Source organism: Phalacrocorax aristotelis, chromosome 16 (assembly GCF_949628215.1).
Source record: "Phalacrocorax aristotelis chromosome 16, bGulAri2.1, whole genome shotgun sequence".
In the NCBI taxonomy this organism is placed as follows: Eukaryota; Metazoa; Chordata; class Aves; order Suliformes; family Phalacrocoracidae; genus Phalacrocorax; species Phalacrocorax aristotelis.
In genome coordinates, this window is record NC_134291.1 from 8,581,078 (window position 1) to 8,607,395 (window position 26,318).

At 39.9% G+C, this 26,318-nt stretch overlaps 1 protein-coding gene across 9 annotated transcripts in view; it reads right to left on the reverse strand.

The window, feature by feature from the left end:
• The window catches only part of CEP112 (centrosomal protein 112), a 173,385-nt gene that overhangs the window by 10,832 nt on the left and 136,235 nt on the right, over positions 1-26,318 (reverse strand). For 4 of the 9 annotated variants that reach the window (XR_012663397.1, XM_075111460.1, XM_075111461.1 and 1 more), the window contains one exon: positions 7,257-7,346. Coding sequence is in view for 6 of the 9 variants with exons in the window: in XM_075111460.1 (XP_074967561.1) it covers positions 7,257-7,346 (90 nt within the window). In the remaining 3 variants the exon portion in view is untranslated. Of the gene's footprint in view, positions 1-5,165; positions 6,445-7,256; positions 7,347-13,737; positions 19,379-26,318 lie in introns of those variants that run through there. The other 5 variants (XR_012663398.1, XM_075111462.1, XM_075111463.1 and 2 more) reach the window with 4 other exon arrangements.

The window sequence follows — 26,318 nt, forward strand, 5'->3', positions numbered from 1 at the left end:
TTCCATCCTGGGGTGGCTCAGCAAGTCAAGGTTTCCATGTCTGATACACGGAGGTGCTGAGTGCTCGCTAACGACAGGGAGACCTGACAAAGCTCAGCAGCATGTAGGATTAGGCTCAGTATTTTCACACTGACTGTGTGAACAAGCAAAACTTTGTAGATAATAATCAGAAACTACTTTTACTATCACCATTGCCCCTCTCAAGACTAAAATCTAATCAGCATCTCAACTGGAAAACAAGCAGCTGGCTTTAGAAAGCATCCCGGTTGGTTAGAGTCTGCTCAGCTTCGGGCACGGGTGAGGATAGGTAGTGCAGGAGGCAGCCACTGCTTCGCTTCCCGGACCACGTCTGATCGATGGCATTTTGTGCTGATTAAACTGCAAACAAAATGATACTTCAGAATTTAAATTATGTTAAAGATCAGCATAAAGCTGACCTTTTCCAGTCCTTTTTAGCTCCATCCAGGAACCTCATCACCTAGAAAAAATGAATGGGACAGTTCACTAACTGAGCACGCATCACTGAGAGCCCGCACTGGAGATGAGGTGTCTCTGCTCCTCTCTTCTGTCACCTGACCGGCTCCTCCATGCATTGACATTTCTTCTTTTTTTTTAATTCCCTGCATTAATTACCAGCATCATTGTCCCTTGTAGTCCTACTTTAAACACTGCTGAAAGAACAAAATTCCCTTAATTGATAATATGCGAGCAAACCACAGACGCTCCAAAATGATGTAGTGCTCTCTTAAAAGGAAGATCTTTCTCATTCACTACTATTTAAGACAAAGAGCTAGAAAACTGACATTTTAAAATACTCTCTAATTCCTGTATGCCAGCATATGCTTCTATTCTTTTTTGGTAAAAATTCTCTTTTGCCTTTTAACTAATTTTTCTGTAGTTTCTGTTTTACTGTCTTGCTCCAGCTGGCCACTTCGTTCCAATAATTCCTTCTGTTCTATGAAGTAGGTATATATTTGTGTATTTTCCAGTTGTGTCTTATTACCAAAGCTAACATTTGATCATTGACTTCCACACATACATCATCATCATCTACCTCTTTTCCCTTTGACAGTTGCACAGTTGGTGAGAGCCTTCTCTCCTGCAGTTCCTGCCATATGGAGCTCCTGGGAACTTTCAACTCCATTGATTTCCAGCTCCTTTCAAATCCCACCTGCAAATCTGTTTTCCTGTGCTTGAACCTCAGCTTCTATCTCCTTCTGCTAATCTGAAACTTTATGCTACACAGCATAAGATACTACATTCCGATTAATTCTGCATTCCTTTCATAGTAAGCTGTTAAAGAAAATGCTATACAAAATATAAAATATGCCAAATGCAAAGCTATGATTTATTCTAACCGGCTCAGTCTTAATTAAATATCGGGGGGTGCTTTTGTAGCAAAGTGATTAATGAATGTATCAAAGGAACTCCATGTATGGTAGGCACTAATTGAAGTAAAAGCGGTAGAATTTGGCTCCAAGTAATGTCAGTAGTCATTGTAAGGTACCTTCATCAACACTGCCGTACACCTATAGGGGCACCTATATCCATGAGAGGTCCCTTATAGAGATATAACCAGAATCAGTCTGATTCGTCCCCAACAGCCTCTATTGGGAACTGTTAAAAGAGAACAACGCCCTAAGAAACTGATGTCTTGGTCTGTGAATGCCAGAAAGCCTGACCAGCATGCTCTTGCTTACATCAGATTCTTCGCTGCCTGTATGTGGCTCTCCAACATCTTCTTTTCAGTAAAAATGTTTTAAACTTGAAATTTGTTCACCATAATTAGTTAGAAAAGAAATCTTTTGTTGTGCTGTCTGCAGTCATTGAACCAGCAGGTTTTCAGGCGCCAGCCTGTGGGGAGCTACACCCCTCTGGCTGTTTGTCTCCTACGTTTTTTACAATATATATACATATAAGAAACGCTTTATGGAAGGAAAATGGCTCAAGTACACAGTACCCTCTTGAGCCCAGCGCCTGGGGTGTTGCCAGAGCAATGGATGGACAGAAGCGACTGGGCAAGAAGAGGAAGGGCCCTCCTCAGCCTCGCAGAACTGCAGGAAAACAAGTGCTTTTCAGGTAGAGCCTCCCCGGCCCGTGCTGGTCGCATACAGAAACTGCAGGAGACATTTTAATGTGACAATATTTGGCGTCACTGTTCTTGAAAGTCACAGTGGAAACTTCTTTCAGATTCTCGCTTTATTCCCCACCGCGCCCGGGGCTGCTGAGCCCTGGTGCCAGCGCTGCCTGCCCAAGGGGTTAATCGCCCCGTCCGCAGGCAGTGACAGGGCGAGGGCTGCTCTCTGTGAATCACTTCTGCGGTTAAGAACATCGAAATCTAGACTAAGCTTCCCATTTCTGTGGGAGCAGACATGGGTCTCTGGGGGAAAATTCTGGAAGCGTTTCAGTGACGTGGGTTGAAGCAACCAGAGCAAATGGCAGAATTTCATCACTACCTCCAGCGCGTGCTGTTTGTTTCTCAGTTTCCAAAGGGCTCGTCGGCTCTGCAAAACAAAGGCTGCCGAAATCCTCTTCACCTGCAGCTGGCCACAAAGCAAACTTTTATTTTTGAATATCTAACCTAGAGCTTATTAACCTGATTTTAGGTGACTCTAACATGTCCTGAGAAAGACAACCTTTTGAGAAAGACTGGAAATTCAAGGCAGGGGCCCCAGAAGCACTACCTGGCTTTCGCAATTAGCTGGGACACCTGAGCTAAAAGTCCTGTCCCAGGAGAGAGGCTGGGCTTGTACCAAACTTCCTGCAGTGGTTCACCCACCTCCAGATGCAGGAAACTCCACTGCTTCCCCATGATTTTTCCAGAGCATAGAGAGCAGGGCAGGATGATGGAAATGAAGGAAAAGGTTTTCTGTGATTTTATCTGATTGCATTTAAAACTCTGCGATATATTTAAAAATGAAACCGAAAAGAAATGACCAAAAGCCCTGAACTAAAGGGCCATTAATATTAAGTCTTCCAGCCATCGTTGTATTAAGAACTATTTGGGACCCATACCTTGGACATAGGCATACATTGCTCATCTCTGTCTTACTGTTTCTTTACTCACAGCTCCACAAATCTGCAAGCAGTAGCACTGTTCCCATCAAGGAGAAGGTGTGGCAAATGTTAGAAGTTCTCTGTGCTACGCAGCAACTAAAATTTCAGAACGATGCATCATAGCATTCATCTGAGAACAAATATATTTAGTTGGCATGGAAACAGTAAGTTAGGCTGAATGTGGTAAATATCCAGCAGTCATAAAAAATTGAGCAAGTCAGAATAATAAACATTAAAAATTAAAACTCGCTGAATGCTTTTGAATCATAGCGCTCTTACAATTATCACTGTTTTCATTTGAACATGAGCGAAATCCACTTAACAAACTAAGCTGTTCCATTTTATTCCAACTACTTCTACAACATCCTTATTCAGATAACTCCTTTCTCCCTTTTTCATAATCCATTTGAGAAAAAGGAAATTAAAGGGCTGGAAATCTACATTGGTATACTCCTTCATTTCCTCAATAATATTCATGAATTGAACATAATTGATTTTCTGTCTTCAGAGAATCTCTCCCCTTTAAGACTCTATTTGTGACGTGACTGCTTGGAGGAGTGTTCCTGTGGTTTGAGTATCTATAGTGATGCTACTTCAGTTGTTTGCAACATGAGGAACTTTTTTTCCTCTATTATCCCCAATCAGAAATTTTACATCATACTCAATCCAGCCCTATAGTTAAAAACATTAAGCTTTTTTCTGAAAATTTTTTTGCATATAATTCTCAAAAGAGAGATTCTCAGAGCTTTCTAGTATAGTGAGTTGGGGTGAGTGCCCTTACAAAAAGGAATTTGAAATGAAATGATGTATTCTAAAGAAATCTAGGTAATAAAGCAAGAAGATCACTACCATCAATTTTTATACAGGCCCCAATTCAGCAAAATTTGTTGCACATGCCTAAATCCCCAGATTCATTAAGGCACATGCTTAAGCTCTCAGTGATATGTGTCATTTTTAATTACACATTCACAGGATGTACAGTCTGCTGTATGGACAATTTAGATTTTTTAACTATGACTGACAACTGCACAAAGCCATATGACTCAAAGAAAAGAAATGTTTTTAGTAGAATGAAAAATCTTTCTATCAGAAATCTTGTCTTACATTAGATCTAGGCACATATCAGAGACAACCAAGTGATACACCACAGGAGTACATGATACAGGAACATAACCTACACAGGATTAGTTGACAAGAAGCTGGTTCCCACAGTTACATGTTACCGAGGTATAAGAAACTTCAGCATTGCTTTGCAAGGAAAAGGTTTGGACACACCCACATTTCCTAGGAACCTTCCCAGACTGCTTTAACTGTCTTGGGACTATATATCAAGAAACCTACATACAAGAAACAATATATATGAAGTGTGAGTTACACTTTATTTACTGCTAGGTTGCCACCTTCCATAAGTACAATTCCATATGTCTCAAGAAGTTGAACGTATGACTTTTGAAGGAAATATCCAGCATTTTGAGATGAAGTTCTGAGACTCCAATCTAGAAGCAATATTACTGAACACATGGACCACTGTCCTAGAAAACCATGCTTAGCAGAGACAGGACAACCATTATAGAAAAGACAAAATTATTCAGGTTTCTCAAAGTGGGAGAAGTTCCCAGGCACTTCTGAGGAATGCATGTTCATCTGCATTGGAAGGAATCACTCAGATAACGTTTCCATACCGCACTGCTGAAACCACACAGACGTAACGTGGTTGCGTCTACTCACACTGTGAAGAGGATTGAGAAAGTAAACAGGAGCAAACAAAAGTTTGGACAAGAACATGAAGTACTGGAATGAAAAAGCTCAAAAAAACCAGCAGCTCATCTCCAACTGCAGCACCACGCTCGCCTCTAGACAGCTCAGGGCTTGCCATCAGAGTCCTCCTCACATATTTCCCCCCCGCTTATTTATAGGATAGTTTGTCTCTGTTTCTCTGGATAATTGTAATAAAGAAAGGTTAACTCTGTGCAATCACCAGAGGGTTGTTGGAACAAAGAGTTAAGCTTCATGGATCTGTCAGTCACTTTCAGAGACTGAAGAGTTATAAGGACATTGCCCTGAAAAAAAGACAAACATGGAGCACTAAGATACCACCCAACAAGCCGTAACGAGAAACAGCTTTTTATTTTTAATTAAAAGCACAACAAAATGTTTTTTCATGTCTCATTCATTTGTTTGTTGTTGTTATAGAATCAAAACACAAGATTTTTCCTTTTAATGAAAAACAGAAGCTGTTTAACCCTCTCTCCTCTTTATTTATAGACATGTAAAAGCTCGGAAAAGTGGCCTTTGTAATAGTGCCAGCGCGAATTTTGATGTTTCATGCAGTTCCGATTGAGACAATATTTGGTAAAAGCAGAAAGCAAGTTCTAAGTTGCTGCCTCAAATATTTCAGCTCGCTGATGGGCTGATGAGTTGTTAGCTGCTGTTAATACTTGATGAAGATGTTTACAGGTAGCCTGGCCAAGACATAATAACTGGAAACATGTCAGAGGTGTCATTTTTCTTCTGAAGAGATAAACATAACTAATGGATAAACCAGTCACAGGGAAGACACACTAAAAACTATCAGAATATTTGCCTGCAAAATAGACCAAAGCCACCTAAACAAAAACCTCCTCAATGACTCCAGCTTCTTCAGAAAGTCCCAATGGATGGATGGCAGAGACAAGACCGGTGATGACTTGGGTGTGAGCGTTACCATAAGCCTCCTATTACCACCTTCAGGAAAAGCTCGAAGCTGGATGGTGCAGTGCCATTTAAGTAACATTTCTGTTCCATTTATACTGGGGAACAGGACGTTACCATCTGAGCTAGTCCTGCATTAATGTAGTTGGGTCAGGATGGTCCTGTAGGTTGGTTTGGACCAGGGGCTTATGTAAGAGAAAACCTTGAAGGCAGAAAGCGGGGACCATCCGGTGAATCTGCCTGTCTAGCCTTCTACCTCTGTATTTCAGAAGTCATTTTTTGTTTCTTCTTCTGGATCCTCACCCAAAATGGGTCAGAAAAAAGGCAAAATGGCAGTGGCAAAGATTAAAGAAAAAAATTTTAAAATACGAGATTTGGAAGAGGACTCTCATAGCGTGCAGGCCAGTGCTGTTCCCTGGGAGGGACAGCCATGCACCCAACAGCTGATTTTCCTTCTTCTTTTCCAGGAGGCTCTTTGAAGCCAACATGCAACGCCTGTAGGCCAACTCACTCATTACACAAATCCTTCTGATGCTGCAAGCATTGCAGCTAAGGGTGAGCCTGGCCCAACATCTAGATTTGGGAGGCAAGGGAAGAGAGCAGAACGGCTAATCACCAACTCTCCTGAGAGGGAATACACAAACGTAAACACCAAAGGTGAATGAAGGTTCCCATGTGCAAGTAGGATGACAACAACTGGGGAAAAAATATTTGAAATTAATGATTGTTACTTTTCTACAACCACCTCAACTTATAATTCCTGCAGGTACAGATTTAGAAATGCTTTATATAGGATATATGTAATGGATACTGTTTACTCAGCACCAAATAAAGTTCTCAAGTGCTGCAAAACCAGTTTTGTACTACGTACTGTTTTGTACAGATGTGCTACACATCTGTGAATGTGTATGTGATTCAGATATCTAACACCTGTATATTTTCCTCAACGCTCCAATTTAATCTGGTTTGAATGCAGATCACTGACTTCCTGTTTCAATACTAGTCTGTAAACTACCTACATTATTTTGCTTGAAGCACACTAAATCTCTGATTTCACCGAAAGCGTCCAGAATAATTTTAGCACTATTAATCATATGGGACTGTTACAGACAACGTGCTAGGACAACGAATGCATAAGATCAGGAATAAAGATTATTTTTAGATCAGTTATTGTCCAGTTATAATTCTCTTCATACAAGCCATTAAACAACAGGTTAGAATAGTCTCAGAAACCTCTATTAAAACAGTACAGTCAGTTTAAAATAAATGCATCATTTAACAGCTAGAATAGTTGAAATACCAACTTGAAATAGAGAGCATGAGATAAGTATTTGCCTGTAGGGTTCAGACAATTTAATTCTCTTTTATTACCAAAAAAAAACAAAAAAGAAAGCCAGCGGAAAATTTTGCAGGAAAATATGTGCTTTTGCTTTGAAGCAAGATATTATTTTTCAACATCGAACCTTCTTGCCCAGGGGAAGAGGACTGGGGGGGACAGCAACTGGTACCTGCTCGTGGGTCTCCAGCTCCCTGCGTTGCAGCTTCTTCTCTGCAGTCCGTGCCTGAATGCGGTAACTTTCCACCTCATCTTGCAAGACCTGAAACAACACCAACAGGGGCAAAACACACGTGAGAAACACAGGATGGCAGAAAAACTTATAGGTAATATTGTTCAATGAGCTGATTAAGAAAACAGTGCAGTATCAGTACAGCTCATCAGCCACAGTTGCTTCCAGCTGCACGTGATAGCTGCCAGGACGTGACAGGCCCAGTTCGGCCACTTTTATCAAGTTATTCTGCACAGGTAGGACCACTGATTGAAGAGGAGTAGTTCAATCTTAGCAGTTCTATCTCATTATAGGCTACAAGTATTCATACTAAAAGTGTAATAAATATCCTCAAAGACTGAGAGGGAAATGGGAACGTAGCACTGCATTTGCGATTGCAAATGTCTCAGATTTTGTTATCATCTTATTTGTACACCCTGTGCTTCCTAGGAACACTTTTGCAGTGTACCAACAGCTTTTCCTTTAAGCCAGAAGAATAATCTTCTCTCTGGAAAACCACGTCTGGAATTTGCAGTGAAAATGTATTCCATATTATCGAAACGGGATGCTCGCTGAGATGAGGGGCTCCCCTCCCACCCCGTAGTAAAGTCTAGCATGTGATCTACAAATGAAGTGTAAATGGCAATAAATAAAAGGAATATTATCATCATGTCACTTTACCACAGTTATCCAGTCTTTATTTAGTTCAGAAATAATCACTTCTAAACCAAGCTCATAAAACGCATCGACAAATTTATTTTGTCATTATTGTTCTTCTTATATATTTATTTTTATTACGGCAGTGCCTCAGAGCCTTGATCTTTTTGTTATACGCTTAACAAAAGAACAGTCATGCCCCAAGGAACTGATAGTCTATGTTATTTCTAACAGATACGCACCAAACAAACAATAGAAAGTTTCAAAGATTTTTTTTTAAAGTTTCCTAGTCATTGTTGAATGTTTGAATACACACTTAACATTTACTTACACATTTACTGAAAGCTTAGTTATGCTGTCAGCTTGAATAAAGGCATTGTTAACTGCAAGTGCTGACTTGAAGCAAAGTGCACAATGTGGATGTTAGATTGACATCACGCAGAGGCGGCTGTGGCAGCAGAAAGGCAATATTTTGAGTTATCTTTTGTATGCCAGGAAACCAGGGCATTGCTACCCATCAGCTGAAAAGCCTGGCGCCGAGTCAAGACTGGAGCTGGGAAGGGACTCGCACCAGGGCTACACTACAAATGACACTGAAGGTGCCTCCAGTGTTGCTTTTTGAAAAGTTGAGCTGCATAGAGACCTTCTGCAGAACACCTGGGGAAGGAGAGACCAGCGAGTCCAAGGACTCTTAGCGCGCTTTGCAGCACATGCGATATGGTTAACATTTGCTTCCTCCAAGTAGAATACCCGTACACAAACCAGGATCAGTAAAAGTACTCACAGTGCAAAGATTTAACAGAAAAAAACCCTTGCTCTCTTCCACAGCACTGAAATACTGTACTCTCAAATCATTTACAGGATAAAATTGCTATTCAGATAAGATAAGAGGACTACTTATGATAGATCTTGCACGTTGTTTTGAAGTGATGCCAGGCATTAACTTTAAAGTCTTATAGCTATAAGACTATTACATGTTCTGATGCCAAATAATTTAACCAGACCCAAGCATGAACTTCAAATCTGCCCAGGGACTTTTATGTTATCACCGTTTCTGAGAGAAACTGAAATCCAGGCTTTGAATATATAACCGGTCTTCGGTACGCAACAAGTCTTGCAGTACCGGGAATTTGCATTAATATAATGAAATATATGTGTGAATTGTAGGGTTTTTTTTTCTTTTTGTACACCTAATTTTGTAAGGTAAAATACAAACAAGCAAACTTTGATTTAAAAACTAAGATGATCAAGTCATGCAATGTAGAAATGTAACATGGAGCAAGGCCATTCCATGTACCAGAAAGATCACCAAAGACCCATTTGACAACAGTCCTGCCATAACTCCAAAGTGTCCAGGCATAACCAGTACAGGACGACTGTCAGGAATGTTCGCACAGCAGGTTTTGGATAAACTACAAAGTATGACCCGTGTGATCAGCTGACAAACTCCAAATAGCCCGTCATGGTGAAAAATAAGGAGGGAGGAAACCTCGCTGCCCATCAGCTGTCCTGCCCAGACCCCCTCCTTGTGCTCAAGAGCTAGTTTCATTCTTTCACAGGACTTCGAAGATGGTCAAGAGATACCATGAATACGTACGAATGGGTGTGTATATATGTGTACATATTTGTCTCAGAGAATGGATTTATATCACACTCCATCAAACACATCTGCAAGTACCGAACACAAAACAGGATCCCCAGTTGTTCCTGGTAAAGACAGCAACCACATGGTAGCAAAGAGGAGAGCTGGCGTGCTGCTGCTTCCTTCCTTAATTTCCCCATTTTACTTTTCTTATTTACAACAAACATACATATTTTGCTGAGCATGAAATGAGAGGTTCCTTTAAATCTGAGGGTTTGCAATGCATCGTAAAGTAATTTAATTTGGGAAATTCAGATAACACAGTCTTTGTTAGGTCTACCTACTCTAAGTAGTGTTTGCTGGCGTGGAGCACGCGTATTTTGTTTCATTATGAGTGCAGAGAAGGCCTTAAACAAGGACAATTTAGAAATAAGGTATTTTCACTCTAGCATATCAGTGTAGCAAAGTATCAAGTCTTACAATTATCCATTCGCCAACTGTCCAAACCAGAATACACTGTATGAGTTTACAGACATTTCCAATCGCATCATCACTGGCTGTCGGTACATTTTTTATTGGGATGGCAGAAAAAAAGACTAACTCCTTTGATCAGTCGTGAATACCTCTAACTTGACCATTTTTGGACTATTGCTGCGTAGCATACCAGCTCTCCTACCGGTCACTTTGTAGAATCTAGTTTGGTGCATAAAGGATGTTCCATGAGTAATTAATGTTCATTTGGGTATTTCAGCTTTTCTATCGGCACAAGGACAAAAAAAGTAGAACCAAAAGATCAGTATTTGATCAAAGCCATGCCAACAAAAAAAGTAACATCAGAATCTCACGGTTGCTGTAGATTCCTGCATAAGATTAGCTCTGAAAATAGTAATTAGAAGTAAGCAAGTTTGTTGCCCATGATTTTAATTTTCTAGGAGGAATCATGATGGGTGTCATGAATAATGCGCCTTTTTGAAGATCACACTGAAAATTCTCTCTATTGTCAAAAAGCTTCATATGCAGTGGCCAGAACCTGAATGCTGATAGCTGTTTCTGAAGCTACCCAGTACCCTCAAATCTTTTTTTGTATCTCACAGAGAAGCTTTTGTCACGTAGAACACTCTTAAAACCAGCAGATGACTTACCCCAGGTACAGCACAGAACACCTCTTTTGTAAAATTAAACAATGGGCCTTGTTTTGTTTTGTTTTGTTTAGAAACGCAGTTTTTATTCTACGGCTTCAAAGTGTCAGATTTTGCCCAAAGACTAACAGAGCTTATGTTTAATAACTGCTGAGATGAAGAAAAAGGGATAAAAAAATTTTAAAAATAGGCCATTTTTTAAGTGTCAGAGGGTTTTTTTCTCTGAATGGAAAACAAAGCCTAACTTAGTTAAATTTTTCCAGGTACAGAATTAATCCCCATCCCTCAGCTTTGCTAATTTGACTTACATCACTGTTATAAAGTCAGGTTTTTTTTTTTTTTTTTCGGTTAAACCGGCTTTCAAATGCCATGTAAACATGTTTGCTGTTGAAAGTCTACACCATACCTGACCTTGGAAGGGCTTTGTGTTGGCCTGAGAACAAAGAAATGAAATGTTTTGCTTTCCAGCCCAGATATCCTACACTTTGAAAAGCACTTAAAAATGTAAATGAGATAATAAGCTCTACTGCAACAATGTGGGTGAATTACAGCTGTATAAAAGGAACATTCATTTGATTTATTTATAAAAATGGAAAGGATCCTAAAATAAAATCATATTGTAAATGTTTTGGTCGCGTACAACACTGAGACACACGAGAAGGATGGAAGGCAGAAGTAATGGCTTTGAGACTACGCTACTGAAATGTTACGGTCAGATTTTGGGACCTCAGGTGGAGCTGGTGGGCGAGTCCGTCATTGTCGCCGTGATACATGAAACGCTTGGGTCCTGGCTGATATGAAAGGAGAAAGGGACATCTGAGCTGCATTGCTGGGTAGGCACTTCGGTTTTTTCCTATTATTCTATTGTGGCTTGATTATCACCAGCAAAATGTTTAATGGAGTTCATTTCAAACCCAGCTCTGCTCATGATAAGTTGGAGCACTTAGGAGGCAGCAGAGCAGCACATGCGGAGGTAGCGCGGAGCCTGGCCCGTGCGGCTCGCAGAGAGGTTGGGTTGATGCACGAGGCTGGAGGAATTCAGCCTCACTTCTGGGTGCCAGGCTGGGGCTGCGAGAGAGGGTTGTGTTTTTTAAAAAAAACCCAACTTGTAAAGCGCATTGTTTTGACAAGGAGCCACCGAGAGACAAAAAGGTACGATGCCAGCATTACAAAATCCCTTTTCAAGGCAGGAATAAATTTTTAGCATTAGTTACAGGGCTTAATCTAAATCAGCTAAAAGCTGGTAAGAGAAAGAGCTCTAAGAATCACAGGAGCAAGTATGAAATAGGAATATGTGAAGGATTTAGTGTTTAATATATAAAAACTGATTTGATTATCCTTTACCCACAAGATATTTAAAAAAAAAAAAGGGTTGGATTCCCTGAAAGATAATTCAGTTCATGAAGAATTACATAAACAGAAATCATTATTATTTTTAGTTACTTGGTATTGATTATCACTGTGAGGACACTGTATTTACGAAGGTGTGACGCTTTGCTTCCTCAACCAGAAGTAATTTCCTACTTTTGGTGTGTTTCTGAGAATAGACGGCTTGATTCCTGCTCCCATCACCTCAGTGGCAAGTCTGGGATCACAATGATTTATCTCTCTGGTACTGAGCGTTGAATAAATATGCAACACTTACAAGGAAAGGAAAATCTTCTAAAAACTGTTAAGTACCCAAGTATTTTCACTTTGGAACAAAAAGTGTCAGCAGGAAAGTCACTGCTCGTCCTGATCAGATTATGCCAGAGAACGGCAGAGCCATTTTTTGATATACACATGTAATTCTTATCGCTGTACCAGCAACTCTGCACACAGGGATGTGCATCTGTATCAAGGAAAGACCTCAATATTTATGACCAGTGCAGAGTAATGCTACAGCTAAAGGTAGTAATTGTTAGCACTTTTCTTCTTCAAACAATTTTTCAAACGTTACCAAATTAATATAATTAGTTAATGAAAGATGCAGTAATAAAAGCTACTATAATTACCTACTGTAGTTTTAATTATCTCCTTACTAATGCCCACAGAAAAAGGCTTCCACTTCACATCCTCGAAACATGTGCCAACAATAATTCTGAATACAGGCCCCTCTTTAAGTGCCTTCTAAATTCAAATGACACCCATTGATGTGTTTTCTCTCCCCGCTCATGAGAAGAAAACCTAGCTATGGAACTTTAAAGCAAATCTATGTGAATGTTAACAAAAATTAAAGCAAATGTTGTTCCAGAAATATATATGGAGACGTTTTAAAATTCTGTCATTAAAATGCTCAGTTTTGAGTACCTTTATCTCTCGACGAAGCTGGAAGCATGGGCTGTCTGGGCAAAAACTTCTTTATACTAGGTGGTCTCACAATTTAGAGTCAAATGCAACTGTTCAAAGGAAGCAGGCCAAGTATCCCATCAAAATCAACCTCAGTATTTTTAAAATAATCGTTATTTTTGCTAAAATATTTTATGGAGATAAGTAAATTTGGGTTTATTACTACTATAAATAAATTGGGAAAATATATCTATGAAGATAACTGATGTAATGCAATGAGTCAGCAAAACAAGTATATTTTTAAAAAGTGAAATACTGATGTTTGAGCCAAATTGATGGTGCATCCTCAACGCTTTTTGGGTTTTCATAGAGCTTTTGTCCACTGACGCTGCTCCGAACCTCGGGCACTGCTTGTTCTCTGTGCTGCGCTCCAGCACACGACTGTTTGAAAACCTCTGTACTTAAGTTCTCTCTTGTTTTTGGTGTAAAGCAAAGGAAATCTTATGGTTTTAACCTAATACATATGTTTGCTGTTCACATATGGCAAAATTCCTTTCTGGTGGGAACTTTTTCGCTGTTGTTGCAACACACTATATATCCAAGAAGTCTCCTTTGATGTTGAACTATTGCTCCACTACTCATTATGCTACTGATTCAATATGAAAGGCAAAATTTCTGTGGTTTTTGTTAAAACAATAGCTTTGTTTTTGCAAACAAAGTTCTCCACAACCTATACACAGGGTCCAACATTACTTCAACAGAAAAGAAAATCTCTCTATTATTTTATACTGAAAATAGTTATGTCGTTTAATAACACAAATTGTTCTTCCATCCTTTAGGTAACGTTACAATTACTATTATGACTGTACAGAAAATTTATGCTTTATTGGTCGTCAGGAACAAAAATTAAAACACCTTAAGCAATAGTTTACATCTCTCAAACACCTCCCTTCCGCTGTCCTCCTAGCTTTTTACCATCAGTTCTACTTATTTGCCTGGGTGAAGTTGCTAACTGCTATTTATGGCTGGGGGAAGAGAGAAGTCCTCAAAGACCAATCTTCACGGTGTCCTACTACGCAATGACAGAACGGCAAATTTGAGAATCTTCAAGCCTAATATAGGATTTTAACCACTGAACACTATCTCATGAATAGTGGACGTGAACAACATGGACATTACAACGTGCAATGAAAATGCAAATGGTAACACCTTTTAAAATGTGTCCCTAAAAGAGCTGGTTGCCCATTTTCTGCTATCGCCATGAAAAGAAGGTTTCTGCAGTCAGGAATCAGAGAAAAGGGGTAATTTTCAAAGGCACAGAATTAATCAACTCCCACTTGAAATAACTTGAACTGCCATTTACTGGGCACATTTGGAAGTCTGGCCCACTTTGCTGACATTTCAAAATGGGAGTGGAGATCTTGCAAAACCACCCGAGCTGTGGGCTTTGCCCACTCAAGCAAGTCAAGCAGGTCTTTTTCGGGCTGGTCTATATTGCTTCTGAGATTTGCCAGTAGGAGATGCCGTTGTGAAGTACAAGAATTTCTTCCCCTGAGGGAGTGTGGCAAGAACGAAAGGGGTTCAGGAAGGAAGGGAATAATTTGACTAGGAACAAAATTAAGTCCCTCTAGTAGTAGTGAAAAAATTTGAAAGCAGGTCACTTACATAAAAGAAACATATAAGCAAACGGTGTGGTAGGCTCTAATGCTCCACTATTTTCATTTTTCACAATTCACAGGCAAGAGTCCGACTGGCAGCATATTATACGCTTTGGCTCCTGAGTGGATCATCAGCATTAGTTCCTGAGCAGTCCTTTAACGCTATTTCACATCAGCCTTCATCTGGATTGGTGTCTTTTGGAGATTCCCTGAGCACTGTTAGGATTGTCAACATGCATGTTTTTTCCTGCTTTGCTCCTATAAAATATTGGTGTGTTTTTGGCATTTTCTGTAAATATCTAGTGGAGCTGACCAAAGTTTTAGGACCATATTTCCGCCAAGCCTTTAACCACGTATCTCTAAAACACCTTGACAGCACCAGCACAGCTATTTGTAGGTTTAAAATTAGGCAAGGGCCTAAGCATTCTGCTGACTCAGGGCTCCACTGCATGGCACTATAAACTCCATTCTTTTGAAACACAAAGGATGCCATAAGTCAGAGCAAGTCCTGCTAAGATAAAAATTCAAAGAAAACAGCAGTATAAACTGTAAAGTTAGGCATTTTTTTCAGGGGGAGCCAAGGAAGGAATTGGTTTTGCTTTGGTTTTAGTGGCTCAGGTGATAGAGGAGAGGGAGGGAGACAAGGTTCAAAGAGCAGTAATAAACTTGCTTTCATCTGCTTTTCTCAATGAACCACAAAAGCCAACAAGCAGCTGCCATGTGCAAACATTGCTTTGTCTATTACCAGGACATTTTAGGGTTGTCGCGATGAAGTCATTCGGAAAGCTTGTCAGCTCGGAAGATTTACTATATTTACCTGGAGTATTTTGTTAGTATGCTTTAAAACTGGCTTTTCCTTTTCTCCAGCCCCCACGAGCTTCATGGTCAAGAGCAGGGGCAGAGGTTGCCAAAAGGAGAAAACTGCTGAACTTTTCCCCCCTTTCACTCTCAGAGGTGCAGACAGAAACACCAATGGCTCACATATACCAGATAAAATGAATCTTTTAAACCCAAAGATACCATGACATCTTAAGAATACACTTATGAAGGAAAAGTTCAAAACTCCATTTTAAACCACTTATGAGAGGATTTACCGAGATTCTGCCTAATGTTCAGCTGACGCATTGTCAAAAACATTTATCACAAACCTTTTGAAGTTTCTTAGCTCCCCCCTGGTTATTAAAACTTGAACTGCAGAGTTTGTTATCAGCTTCAGAGCACACACAAAATACATCAGGTATTTTTTAAGTCAACCTTTCAGTCTGATTTTGAGACTATTATACGAAATAAAACATTCCCAATCAGGTTAATGTCTGACAGATAATGCTGAACAGGCGTAACTGCTGCGCCTGATTGATCCACGAGACAATTTTCATTTCCTAATTTGTTTTTTATTAAACACTCTGCAATCAAAGGGAACAGCAAGGACTCTGCTGTTCTCAGAGCAGGTTTCCTGTGAAGACCTGATCTTGGCTTCAGTGTTTTCAGACAACTTCTTGAATTTTTGATGCTAGGTCGTAAGAATGTCTAAAACGTTGCATCAATGGATATGCCGTGCTAGTGAAAAACTGCTATTGTGAATATAAATTAACTAGTAAAACATCTGGTTTTGCTGCTTGCTGTATTCTTACCAACAGCTCTACAAAAACAAACATCAGGGGTTCGAGCAGAACTTCCTGCGATGATTTAGAGAACATCTGATTCATGATAAAGCATATTTATCAATCACTTGCTGAACAAGGCAATCTTCTCACCGCCGGGGGCTTCGTTCCCAACTAAGTTTATCACCAAACTGCCACTTTAAGTGGGTGTTCAGAAACTTTACACCTGGAGACAGACCAGCGGTTCCAGTAGACCCCTGGTGCTCTACAAATGTCTCCTTAAAATGCACTCCTTGTCACAGATGCATGAAGACCTGGAAATATAAACATTTCTAACAGGCTTTACAAAACATCTCATGTTGCTATGCTCTTTTAAAAAGTAAATATGAAAGGGTCAGATAGATATTTCTAGTCAATGGGCTAATCTGATTCCCAGTAAGAACAAAAGAAAAGCTATTAATTTTGTGCAACGAACTAGCAGACTGCCCAATATTGCTGGAATTCTCCCCATTAGATAAAATAACACACATTCTCTTATACACACACACAAAAAAAGAAATCTAATAATGCCTTTATACCTTTCAAAGTAACCTTAATCAACAACACTAACTCGCAAGGCAAACCGCTGCTTTTTGAACTGAACAAGCATGAGCTTGACTCAACAGTGCCTGCACACTCAGTACATGCAGGATGTGAGGCAGCAAAGTAGTAGCTTCTGAAATTATGTCTGTAAGCCAAAAAAGGGATGATTCTTGATGGGGTGGACGCACACTTGGAAACTTGGAAATTCTTTTATTCAAAGTCTTTCATGACCTCCAACCCAATTACATTTGCAACAAGACATGATAATGCATTTGCTCCCGTTTAAGAGTATGTGTGAACACGGAGCATTTTTGAAGCTTGATTCCTTCTTTTTTTTTAATCATGTTGAGATGAAGCTCATTTACTTAAAAAGAAAAAATGAAAAAGAACGTCCTCTGCAGCTGGTCAAACAGATTACGAAACTCTAATCTCACTAGCCTGAGGAAAATGAAAACTGTTTTTCAAGTATCTATTTTATAGAGCATTGCCTTTATACTTTTTAAAAGACACATTAACATAACTGATCAGAACGTCCCAGAATGTTTCTGATCTAGTTAATCATATGACGTTATGACAGAGATAGTCGCTGTCATAATGCCAATGTTTCTAAACATTTCTAAAATCCTTTAAGTTCATATTTTTTTCAAAATTAGACATGGGTAGGATATATTTCGGCCTCTTCAGAAGTTTTTCTTTCCATTTTAGAGCTCTAGAATACTAGTATAGAATATTTTAAATAGACATGTACACACGTAGCAAAGAACAGTATCAGGCTCCTATTGAAATATTTCTGCTAGCTTACTGTTCAAAACATTTTACTCTAATTCCTGCATAACTTATTTCTAGGAGTACCCACCACCCTATTTCTTTAGCTCTAAAGTAATCTTTTTTGCTAAACTGGAATCATCAATAAAAAAATTAAGCACTTGTTTAGCTTAAATTTATTGGCCGTGCTTCCCTTAAAAGCCACACTGGCTGCATAGCTGACTACCGATGCATGTTGGATGATCTTGGTCTGCAAACTTCCAGCAGGTCTGTGCCCCTCCAAGCCAGCCCTGGTAAGATCAGGCTGAGAATTGCCCAGTAGAGACCCCTGACAGGAGCATCACTGCAACAGGAAACTGCTTGGCTGCACTTAAAACAAATGTCCTACATTTGATCTTTTGACGCTGATAATTTCACCAATACAGGTAACAAATTAGGTGTAATTTACATACAGGTAAACTAGGAAGAGGATGAGAAGGAGAAAAACGATTGCCAACGCTATTGCTGTCTCTCAGATACAGTTCCGTGGAATGTCAAGAGCTCTTATCACAGTTGTGACAAAGCAGATCTGATTTCAATGGAGTTTTGATATTTTTTGGTCTTTTTTGAATGAATGCTGGCTGAAAGACAGTGCTAATTCAGTTAGTGCATCTTTCTGCTACGGCAGAAAAGCCACGTGGAAATGCAGACAGGAGAGGACCTCAGTGCCACACAGCAGAAGTTTTTGTTGAGTTACTTGTGAACCTCACCAGCATCCCCAAGATATCCCTCTGCTTTTTCTTCTAAGAAGCTCCCACAGGGTGATGTCAAGACAGTTAAAATACTCCCAACAGGTACACCAATCACAGAAACCGTACAGTGGGGGATGTTTTGCCTCAGACCACCGTGAGTGATGACAGTATATGGAAGAAGTGTCCCTAAACCTTCAGCCTGTTCTTATACTCTTTCCTGGGCATCTGTTACCAGACACCACATCCCAGAAAATGGAGCCAGCAGGACTCCAGCCTGACCCAGCACAGCCACTTCTGTTTTCCTTGAGCCAAAACAATCTTTGCGGTTTATTTTCTACAGGATTTTCAAGCTTTTGAATGACAAGTGTCAAATCATCCAAAATGGTCTGAACAAGAAAAATAACCCAGCTGGCATCTTCTGACTTCAGAAAGGCTTGGTGCGAATGTTTCTGCACAGGTAGAAAATGCTACGAGGGTTTGACCGGCTGAGCAGCGCTTGATCAATGCTAAGCAAATGACTGCCAAACCTGTTTGGCACATCTAAAAGCAAGGCAGGCTCTTTTCATTTTCTCTTATTTTTTTTATATGTAAGTAGTTCCAAATATTCTTATATGGATGACATTTTTAAAATGCAAAAGCATTAAAAATAACAGAAAACAGATCAAGTTCTAAAGCACCACCGGTTTCTCATTTGTGCAGCTACACACTAACGTCTCTCATTAGACCTGTGCAGCACAAAGAGCAGAGCTTTCCAGCTACTTTATGCACACTCAAAAACTTTTCCTTATCACAAATGAGACATAAACTGCAGGAAAAACAATATATAGTGCAGTGTCAAAGAACTAAGAATTCCAGTATTGTTAAAGTTGCATAAATCTTGATTTTGTTTCAGGATCTGATAAGGAAGCACAAATAAGCTTGTCCTCTGCAGAGGCAGGTTTCGCAAACAGCAAGTTAAAGAGAGAGAAGGGACATCAGCCTTCTCACATACGCCACGAAGGCTGGATCATTAGAGACAGGTGCTAGCAAATGAGTCCGCAGCAATGCCAAACTTGACTTGCAAATGCACATTTCCATACGATTCAGGATGGAGCGGAGACCTGGTAGAGGACAGTAGAAAGGAAAAAGCAGCACGTAAATGCTTACGGCAAGTATAAATGTTAACAGTGATGGCAAAGACCTCACTGTATTCTTTGCCCATCAACCACTTCACATTTCCCGGTGTCCTCCTTGCTTTTTGGATTCACACAAGTGTAAGTAGAAGGTATGTGTTATTCTGGTAGGAGGAAGAAAACAACACATCAGGTATGAGTTGCTCCTTGGAGCTCAGAGCACAGCTGTGGTCAGAGGTGTTTCCAGGTATGCAGACAATTAAAATCCACTGATATGATTCAAATTGTTGTATAGTCTTCAGTAATCGCTGTTTTACCTTGCTGAATTACAAATGCAACACTGTAAAGGATATGGATGATATTAACATTAGGAACAAAAATATAAGGAATTTGAATACAGTCATAGCCAATACATGCCTTAGATTTTTCCTGCAAGCTGCCTGCAGAGTCCTGGTTTGGTCCAATTGTGCAGGTGCTCCTGCAGGTATCTAACATTTGGTAGACTGAATTTTTATTTATACAGTTTCGTTCTGCCACTCCCAAGCTTCTCAGTAAGCAAACTCACTCACTTTTCATGTTTAGTTTGTACTTTCACCCTCTCTTACATAACTAACTTGGAGAGCACAGCAGCACGGAGACTGCAACGGATCGGACACTCGCCTGCAGGCATCACCCCTCCCTGAACACGCACATCCTCTTCCCGTGTCTCTTCCAAGTCGGATCCTGGTGGTGGAAGGGTGGATGCTGACTGAGAAGGGAGTCACACTGGCAACAGGAATGAAAGGGCCAAGCTGGACTGTGGTTCCACATATGGGCACCCATGGCAGTCCCTGAGCAGTCATGTAAAAAATACAAGGGAAAACCATTACAGCACTTTGGGCTTTAACATCTTTTCCACAGTTCTAGCTCTAGAGAGCTAGTATGACATTCTATTGAAATTAAAATGTTGCACTCCGGAGACAGTGAGTCTCAGGAGCCCGGATAAATTCTGGACTAGCACTGCTGCCCATTTGGCAAGAGGGCAAATGCTGTGCTTTCCTAAATCACAGTGTATCTGCACGAAGCTTTGGTGCTGACACGTCCTAACTAATTATTTCCAAGGAAAAGGGACTGTTTTGTTTTCTCCTGGTCCAGTTCTAGAAGAACTTCCATTCATTCATTTTTGTTTCACAAATGATCCGATTTGTTTTCAGGACATGATCGAGTGATGCTCTCCTTCCTCCCCACACAGCAAGAGTTACTCCTTTGCGATGGTCTAACCTGTAGGAGAACAAACCCCAGCGCAAACTTAAGCTGTGACTTTATGGCAGATCTCAAAAAGGAAGTGAATGGGGCATTGCATGTTTGTCTTCTAAGGCCAACGTGGACAGGTTTGAAACCCATGATCTCATGCCATGCTAGGCCAGGAAAATGGCATATTCAGGGCAGAGGTTTCCAGCATTAAAATACTCGTGAGGTGATCCAATGTGACTCTATTCACCTGCCAACAGTCCTGGCAGAAAAATAAACAGGTTCTGGAGATGAGCTGCTGCTGGAGGCAAAGCAGGAACCATTAAAAGAGCTGCCCTGACCTGCGAGGTACTGGCCTTTTTGCTTTGAACTTCAGCAGATGTTAATGAGTTCTTCATAATTGGCAATCTGGGGTTTCCACTGAAGTGCCAAATGCAGGAGACATATTCAACATTAGAAATACAAATTTTGGGTCTCCTGGTCGCTTGGCCAAGCCAGCGAAGGCAGTTCCAACAGGTATCTTCACCACTACTGCAGATAACTGTGTTGTATCAGGGGTTAGATTCATACATGAATGTGCATCAGCGCTGAAGGATTTGCTTTCATAATTGTTAACATATTGACTCAATTGAAGTTATTGACTTCAGTGCTGTGAAAGCTTGAACTAAAAATAAGCAGAGACGGTTTTAATAACAGAAGAAGTTAAAAAGTGGTTGTGTCAGAGGAGCAAGGCTTTTGTTGTGCTTGACTAATCTCTGCTTTACTGCTCTTCCAGTCCTCGATTATCTGGCAGTTTCAAAGGGGACGTTGCCAAGAAGCTCATTTACAGTCCTAAATTTTATCCTGTAGGCAACACTTATTTCAGTTTCCTAAGAATAAATTTAATAGACGGACCCCTGAAGAAGAAAACAGGTGAACCCTTTTTGCTCCGTAGAACAGCCTCCTCACTGTAGGACCTTGGGCTTTCTGAGGAGGCCAAAGATACAAAACTATCGATGCCTGCACAGAAGAGCTTAAGAGAAAGCTTCAGCCTTGAGGTTCCCTGTGAGCTTCAGCCTCAAGCCCCCAGTCGTCTTCATGCATGTTTTCAAGGATCAACAAATAAAACACTGAGTATAACATATCCTGTTCATCAGTGAAGAGAATCAACACAGCGTAGGTGGCGCATGAAGCACCAATAAACCATTCCTAGGGAAGGCATCCCAAATTCCAGTGCAAGATTGAGTAGGCATATTAAGTGCAGAATCCATGTGCAAAATGCTCAGAGAATAATGTATATTTTCAATAAAACTTAGTTTTTCACCTTCTTGTATACACGTGTACTATAAGAACACACAGAGGGAGTTTCCTTGAACTGCAAGGCAACAAGGCGAATTGGGCCTAACTGAAAATGTTTACAATACAAATTTTAATGGGAAAAGGGGCAAAGTACAACATACAGGAATAGAATTTTATTCTGTTTCTGGAGTCTAGTGCTATTTTGGCTGCCAATAGTACACAAAATTTCCACTGAAGGGCAAGTCAAACCAATTTCCCTCAGGATGGAGGCATCCGAAAACTTACTGAGGTTATTATATTAGTGCCTACGCATTCTTTAAGCAGATGAACTGCCTCATTTTGAATCCATGTCAAACCACAAGAACTGGCTGATAATAACATTCAATTAAAATGATCTTGTTCTTCTAGAAAAAATTTGGCTAACAGCTACATCTCACATTTTCTTGCTGAGCACAATAAGACGATTGATGCTAGAAGGAAACAGGATAGGTTTATATCAAGGATCTGAAGGGTCAGGTTTGGTGACAGTGTTTGTAGGTTTAACCTCCTACAGAAATTTGTTAGATGAAAAAGCCACTTCTGCTGAGCATGAAACTGTGAGAAGTCAGAGCTAAAACTCACAAATATATAAGTTGTGCTAATTAGACAGATGTTTTGAAAAACCCAAACTTCACACTCGATGCATATTTGTATCTTTTGATGTTGTACTTGGTGCTGCTTCACACCACTCAGGGCTGACTGAGAAAAGCAGAAGCTGCTCCCCTGCTAGGCTGTCTGGGTGAGTTTGCCATCTGATCTACTGAATACACAGATAAAAGTTGCCGCATACTTTTTTCCTTTTCAAGTACAGTACTGAAACTTGGAAAGTTCCTTTATTCTCAACTCCACTGATGCAAGAAAGTGGCAGAAATATGGCAGCTTTAGCTTCTTTCCTTTAGTAGTTCTTTATAACTAATCCTTTAATGCTAAGGAGACAATAGGTATTTTCATTTTATATGGAAAAAAACACTCTATTTAGAGAAAATGAAGGCAATGCCTTCTAAAAACTCTAAGAGTTGTACTGACCACCTGATTTTAATACCCTGACTTCAAATATTGGTAAATAGTTACCCTGTGCAGGTATCCGATTCACCAGGTTCTCTTGTTACGCTTAAGAAAAGCCCAACTATTATCAAAACGGTAAGTTTAGCAAAGATATTTCTACTTCAGTGTGATCTGCCATTCAAAAGTGTTTGCCAGTCATTTTTTAAAAAACACTCTGATATTTGATCTGCTTGAGATTCAGTTACATGCAAAGGTGGAGAGCCAGCAGAAAATTCTAAATGGAATCCGAAGATTTCTAAAGTCAACACAAATTTTGGCAAGAGCATTTTAATGCATAAAGCTGAAATCCTCGGTGACTCTCTCCTGCTGATATCCCTGGAGCAGCCAGCACCATAATTAGTAAAAAACCAAAAGCAACGTATATTAAAACATACAGTTTTGCAAAAAAATATTTACACAAATACTGGAAATTGTGTAGGCATGCTGGAATCAGCCAATGCAATCTGGTGCTACTTCGGCTCGTCCTGGGATCAGCCACACCATAAGAAAGATATCTGAGGGAAATACACGTTGATAAGTAGACCAGGTCTATATCCCCAAACCTCTATTTGCCAAACCCTGCAGTTGTGTTACTGTGCCAGGATTTAAAAATCTTTACTACAGAGTAATAAATGTTTGTGGACTACGGAAGGTTTGCTTTGAAGATGTCGTTTTCTCCAGCAATCTTTTGTTGGTTGAATATATAGTTCACACATATTGTGTTTCCACCTACACGGCTGGAGAAGCCCTGCAGTCAAGGCTGTTCCAGGAGCAGGGAAGGAGGCTGCGTTCCAGGAACTCACTGGAACTGGAACAAAGAACAGCCCTTGGAAAGTCTACACAGTCCTGTGCACAGACTGTTTTACAGATGCCCTGTGTTTGGAGTACGTTAGACACTTGTTTTTATCTTTATCTTTTTTTTTTTTTCCCTCTCCAGTGAAGTCCCAGGCTTTTAAGCACAGGCTCTTCCTCCCAGGTAATCTGCCTCCTAACTACTGGGTATCCCCCCAGCTCTGTCTTTCTAAGCACCACTTTCTCCTCCACATAAAAGTCCCTGTGCTCTTTGGAGAATAAAACATCTTTGAAACGCAACAGAACACTGTAACCATCACAGCAGCCTTAAAAAAGCTGATTTTCATTTCCTTGTATCATAGTTATAAACATTGCCTGCCTTTATTAGCTGTGTAGGCTTAAGTCAGTACTACTTAAGACTTACCAATGAAAGTGTTTTCTCTGTACCTTTCTAATCACCTAGGACCCCATTCAGTGTTATTACTCCTGTCTTGTCAGTTAAAAGCAGTGAATTTTATGGTTTGTTTTGAACTCCTTTCACTATTTTTCCAGTGTAAAATTAGTGTAGACCACCTCATTAAAAGAAACCGATAGCTTAGCTATATAAGACTTTATATTTTGTTATGCATTTATGGAATCTTTAATCCATAATTCGGAGACTGGTAGATGTAAGGTGGCATCCCTTCTAGGGCTAAAAAAGAATAAAAAGGACTTCATGCAGCAAAGTGCCTTATGGAGGGAAAGCAAAATACTGAGGACAACAATGATAACGTAAGAAAAAGTAAAAATACAAACTTGTAAACCTGCTGGATAAAACTGGACTGCAGTTCGGAGGGCTAGGAAAGCACTAGTTCTAGTCTTTTATAAAACTTGTAAGTATGATTTTGCTGTTGGCCATGTTAAGTTCTTCAATGTGTTGAGACATGAAAAGTCAAGAAAAAATGCCAGAGTGCAAAGCTTGCTGCAGGAGAAAAAAGATGACTCAATTCTTTGTCTCACAAAGCATGTCAAAGATATTATAAAGTACTTGCAGATGCTCAGCCACTCGCATTGCCTGACTGGCCAAACATCTGAAACCCTGTAATTTTGAAGAGAAGGTACTATGCTTCAGACAATGAAATAATTTCTGTGGCAACAGAAAAAGAGATATGATTATGAAAAGAAGACTTTTTAAAATCAGAGTTTCAGCTGTGATTAACAACTGTTTAACCTTAACACAAAAATAAGCCTATTTTTATTACCATTTATAATGACTGTGTCAATACAGCCTTCCAAAGAAAACCATGGAATGGGATCAAGAGACAGAGCATGAGCAACAGTCGATAAGCTCGGGGCTAACCCTCATTTCTCTAACAGACTGGATTTGGGTGAAACTAGCATTCATATAAACAAAGACTGTGAAAAAACAGGTGCCTCAGAGTTTGGACCCCATGTAAAAGGGAAAGCAAAACCATAAAAGCCCTGCAGATTTCATTTACCTATCCTTTTGGAAGACATGATTTCCTCTGCTGATCAAACAGAATATAGGAAATTATGAGCAAGATAATGTTATTTGCCTGGTAAATTTTAATGACTGCTCTACAATGCTAAGGTACAAATGTTTGTGCCTTGTAATTCCCCGCTAATAAAAGACACTGCAGAGTTATTAGACTAAAGTCAGCGACAGAGAGATCCATGAAAAATGACTCCCTGTATTTAACATAAAGAGGGTCCCTTAAAAACCTTTATTTCACCATGCCAAATAGTTTACCATGATAATGCCTAGCCACAAAACCAATTAGATGGATTTGAGATCCCTCTGGCGAATTTTGTGACATACACATCTCTGAAGATCTTCAATGACTGACAGAATTTGGCATGTCTGTGGCCATCAAACCATCACAATCAGTAATCCACGTTCTGACCAGATGTCTTATAAGACATGAGTCAGTGTCAGCTTCACCAGTGAAAAGCTGACCTCCTTTTTACAGGCACTGTTAGCTAAAATAAAACCAAACACCTTCAGCCAAGTTTAAATAAAAAAATACAATAAAGTATAAAAAAAGCTTATAAATAATGTGGATCTTATTAGCAAAAGTTTCTAACGCAGCTATTCAACAGTAGTCTAGATTGTAACGGCTAACCCGATTGCATCAATGCATGCTGGAGCAGAGAGCAAGTCAAGACTCACTTAACAAAATAATTGTCTTAAAATAATATGTCTTCACTTTACCCTAAGTTTTAGGGTTTCGTTTTTAGTTTACACTAAGCTTACAGGTTCTTTTTCCTAATTAATGTCCTCAGTGCTATCAGTTACACATGCCCGTAGTCTTCTGAACAACCAGTCATTAGAGTCTTTCTGCTGTAAACACAAAGAAAATGCTGAACATGTAAATCGTTCCCCTTTTATTTGCCACGGCTTGGAAACTTGTCAGCAGCCTTAACAAAAAGGTAAAGAACTAAACTGGCCCAGCTTTCTCAAAAGGGTCTGACGAGACTGCAATGTACTTGTTAGATGTGGTTTTAACACTGGGTGATCTCATTTCCAGAATCACTCTAAGGTTTT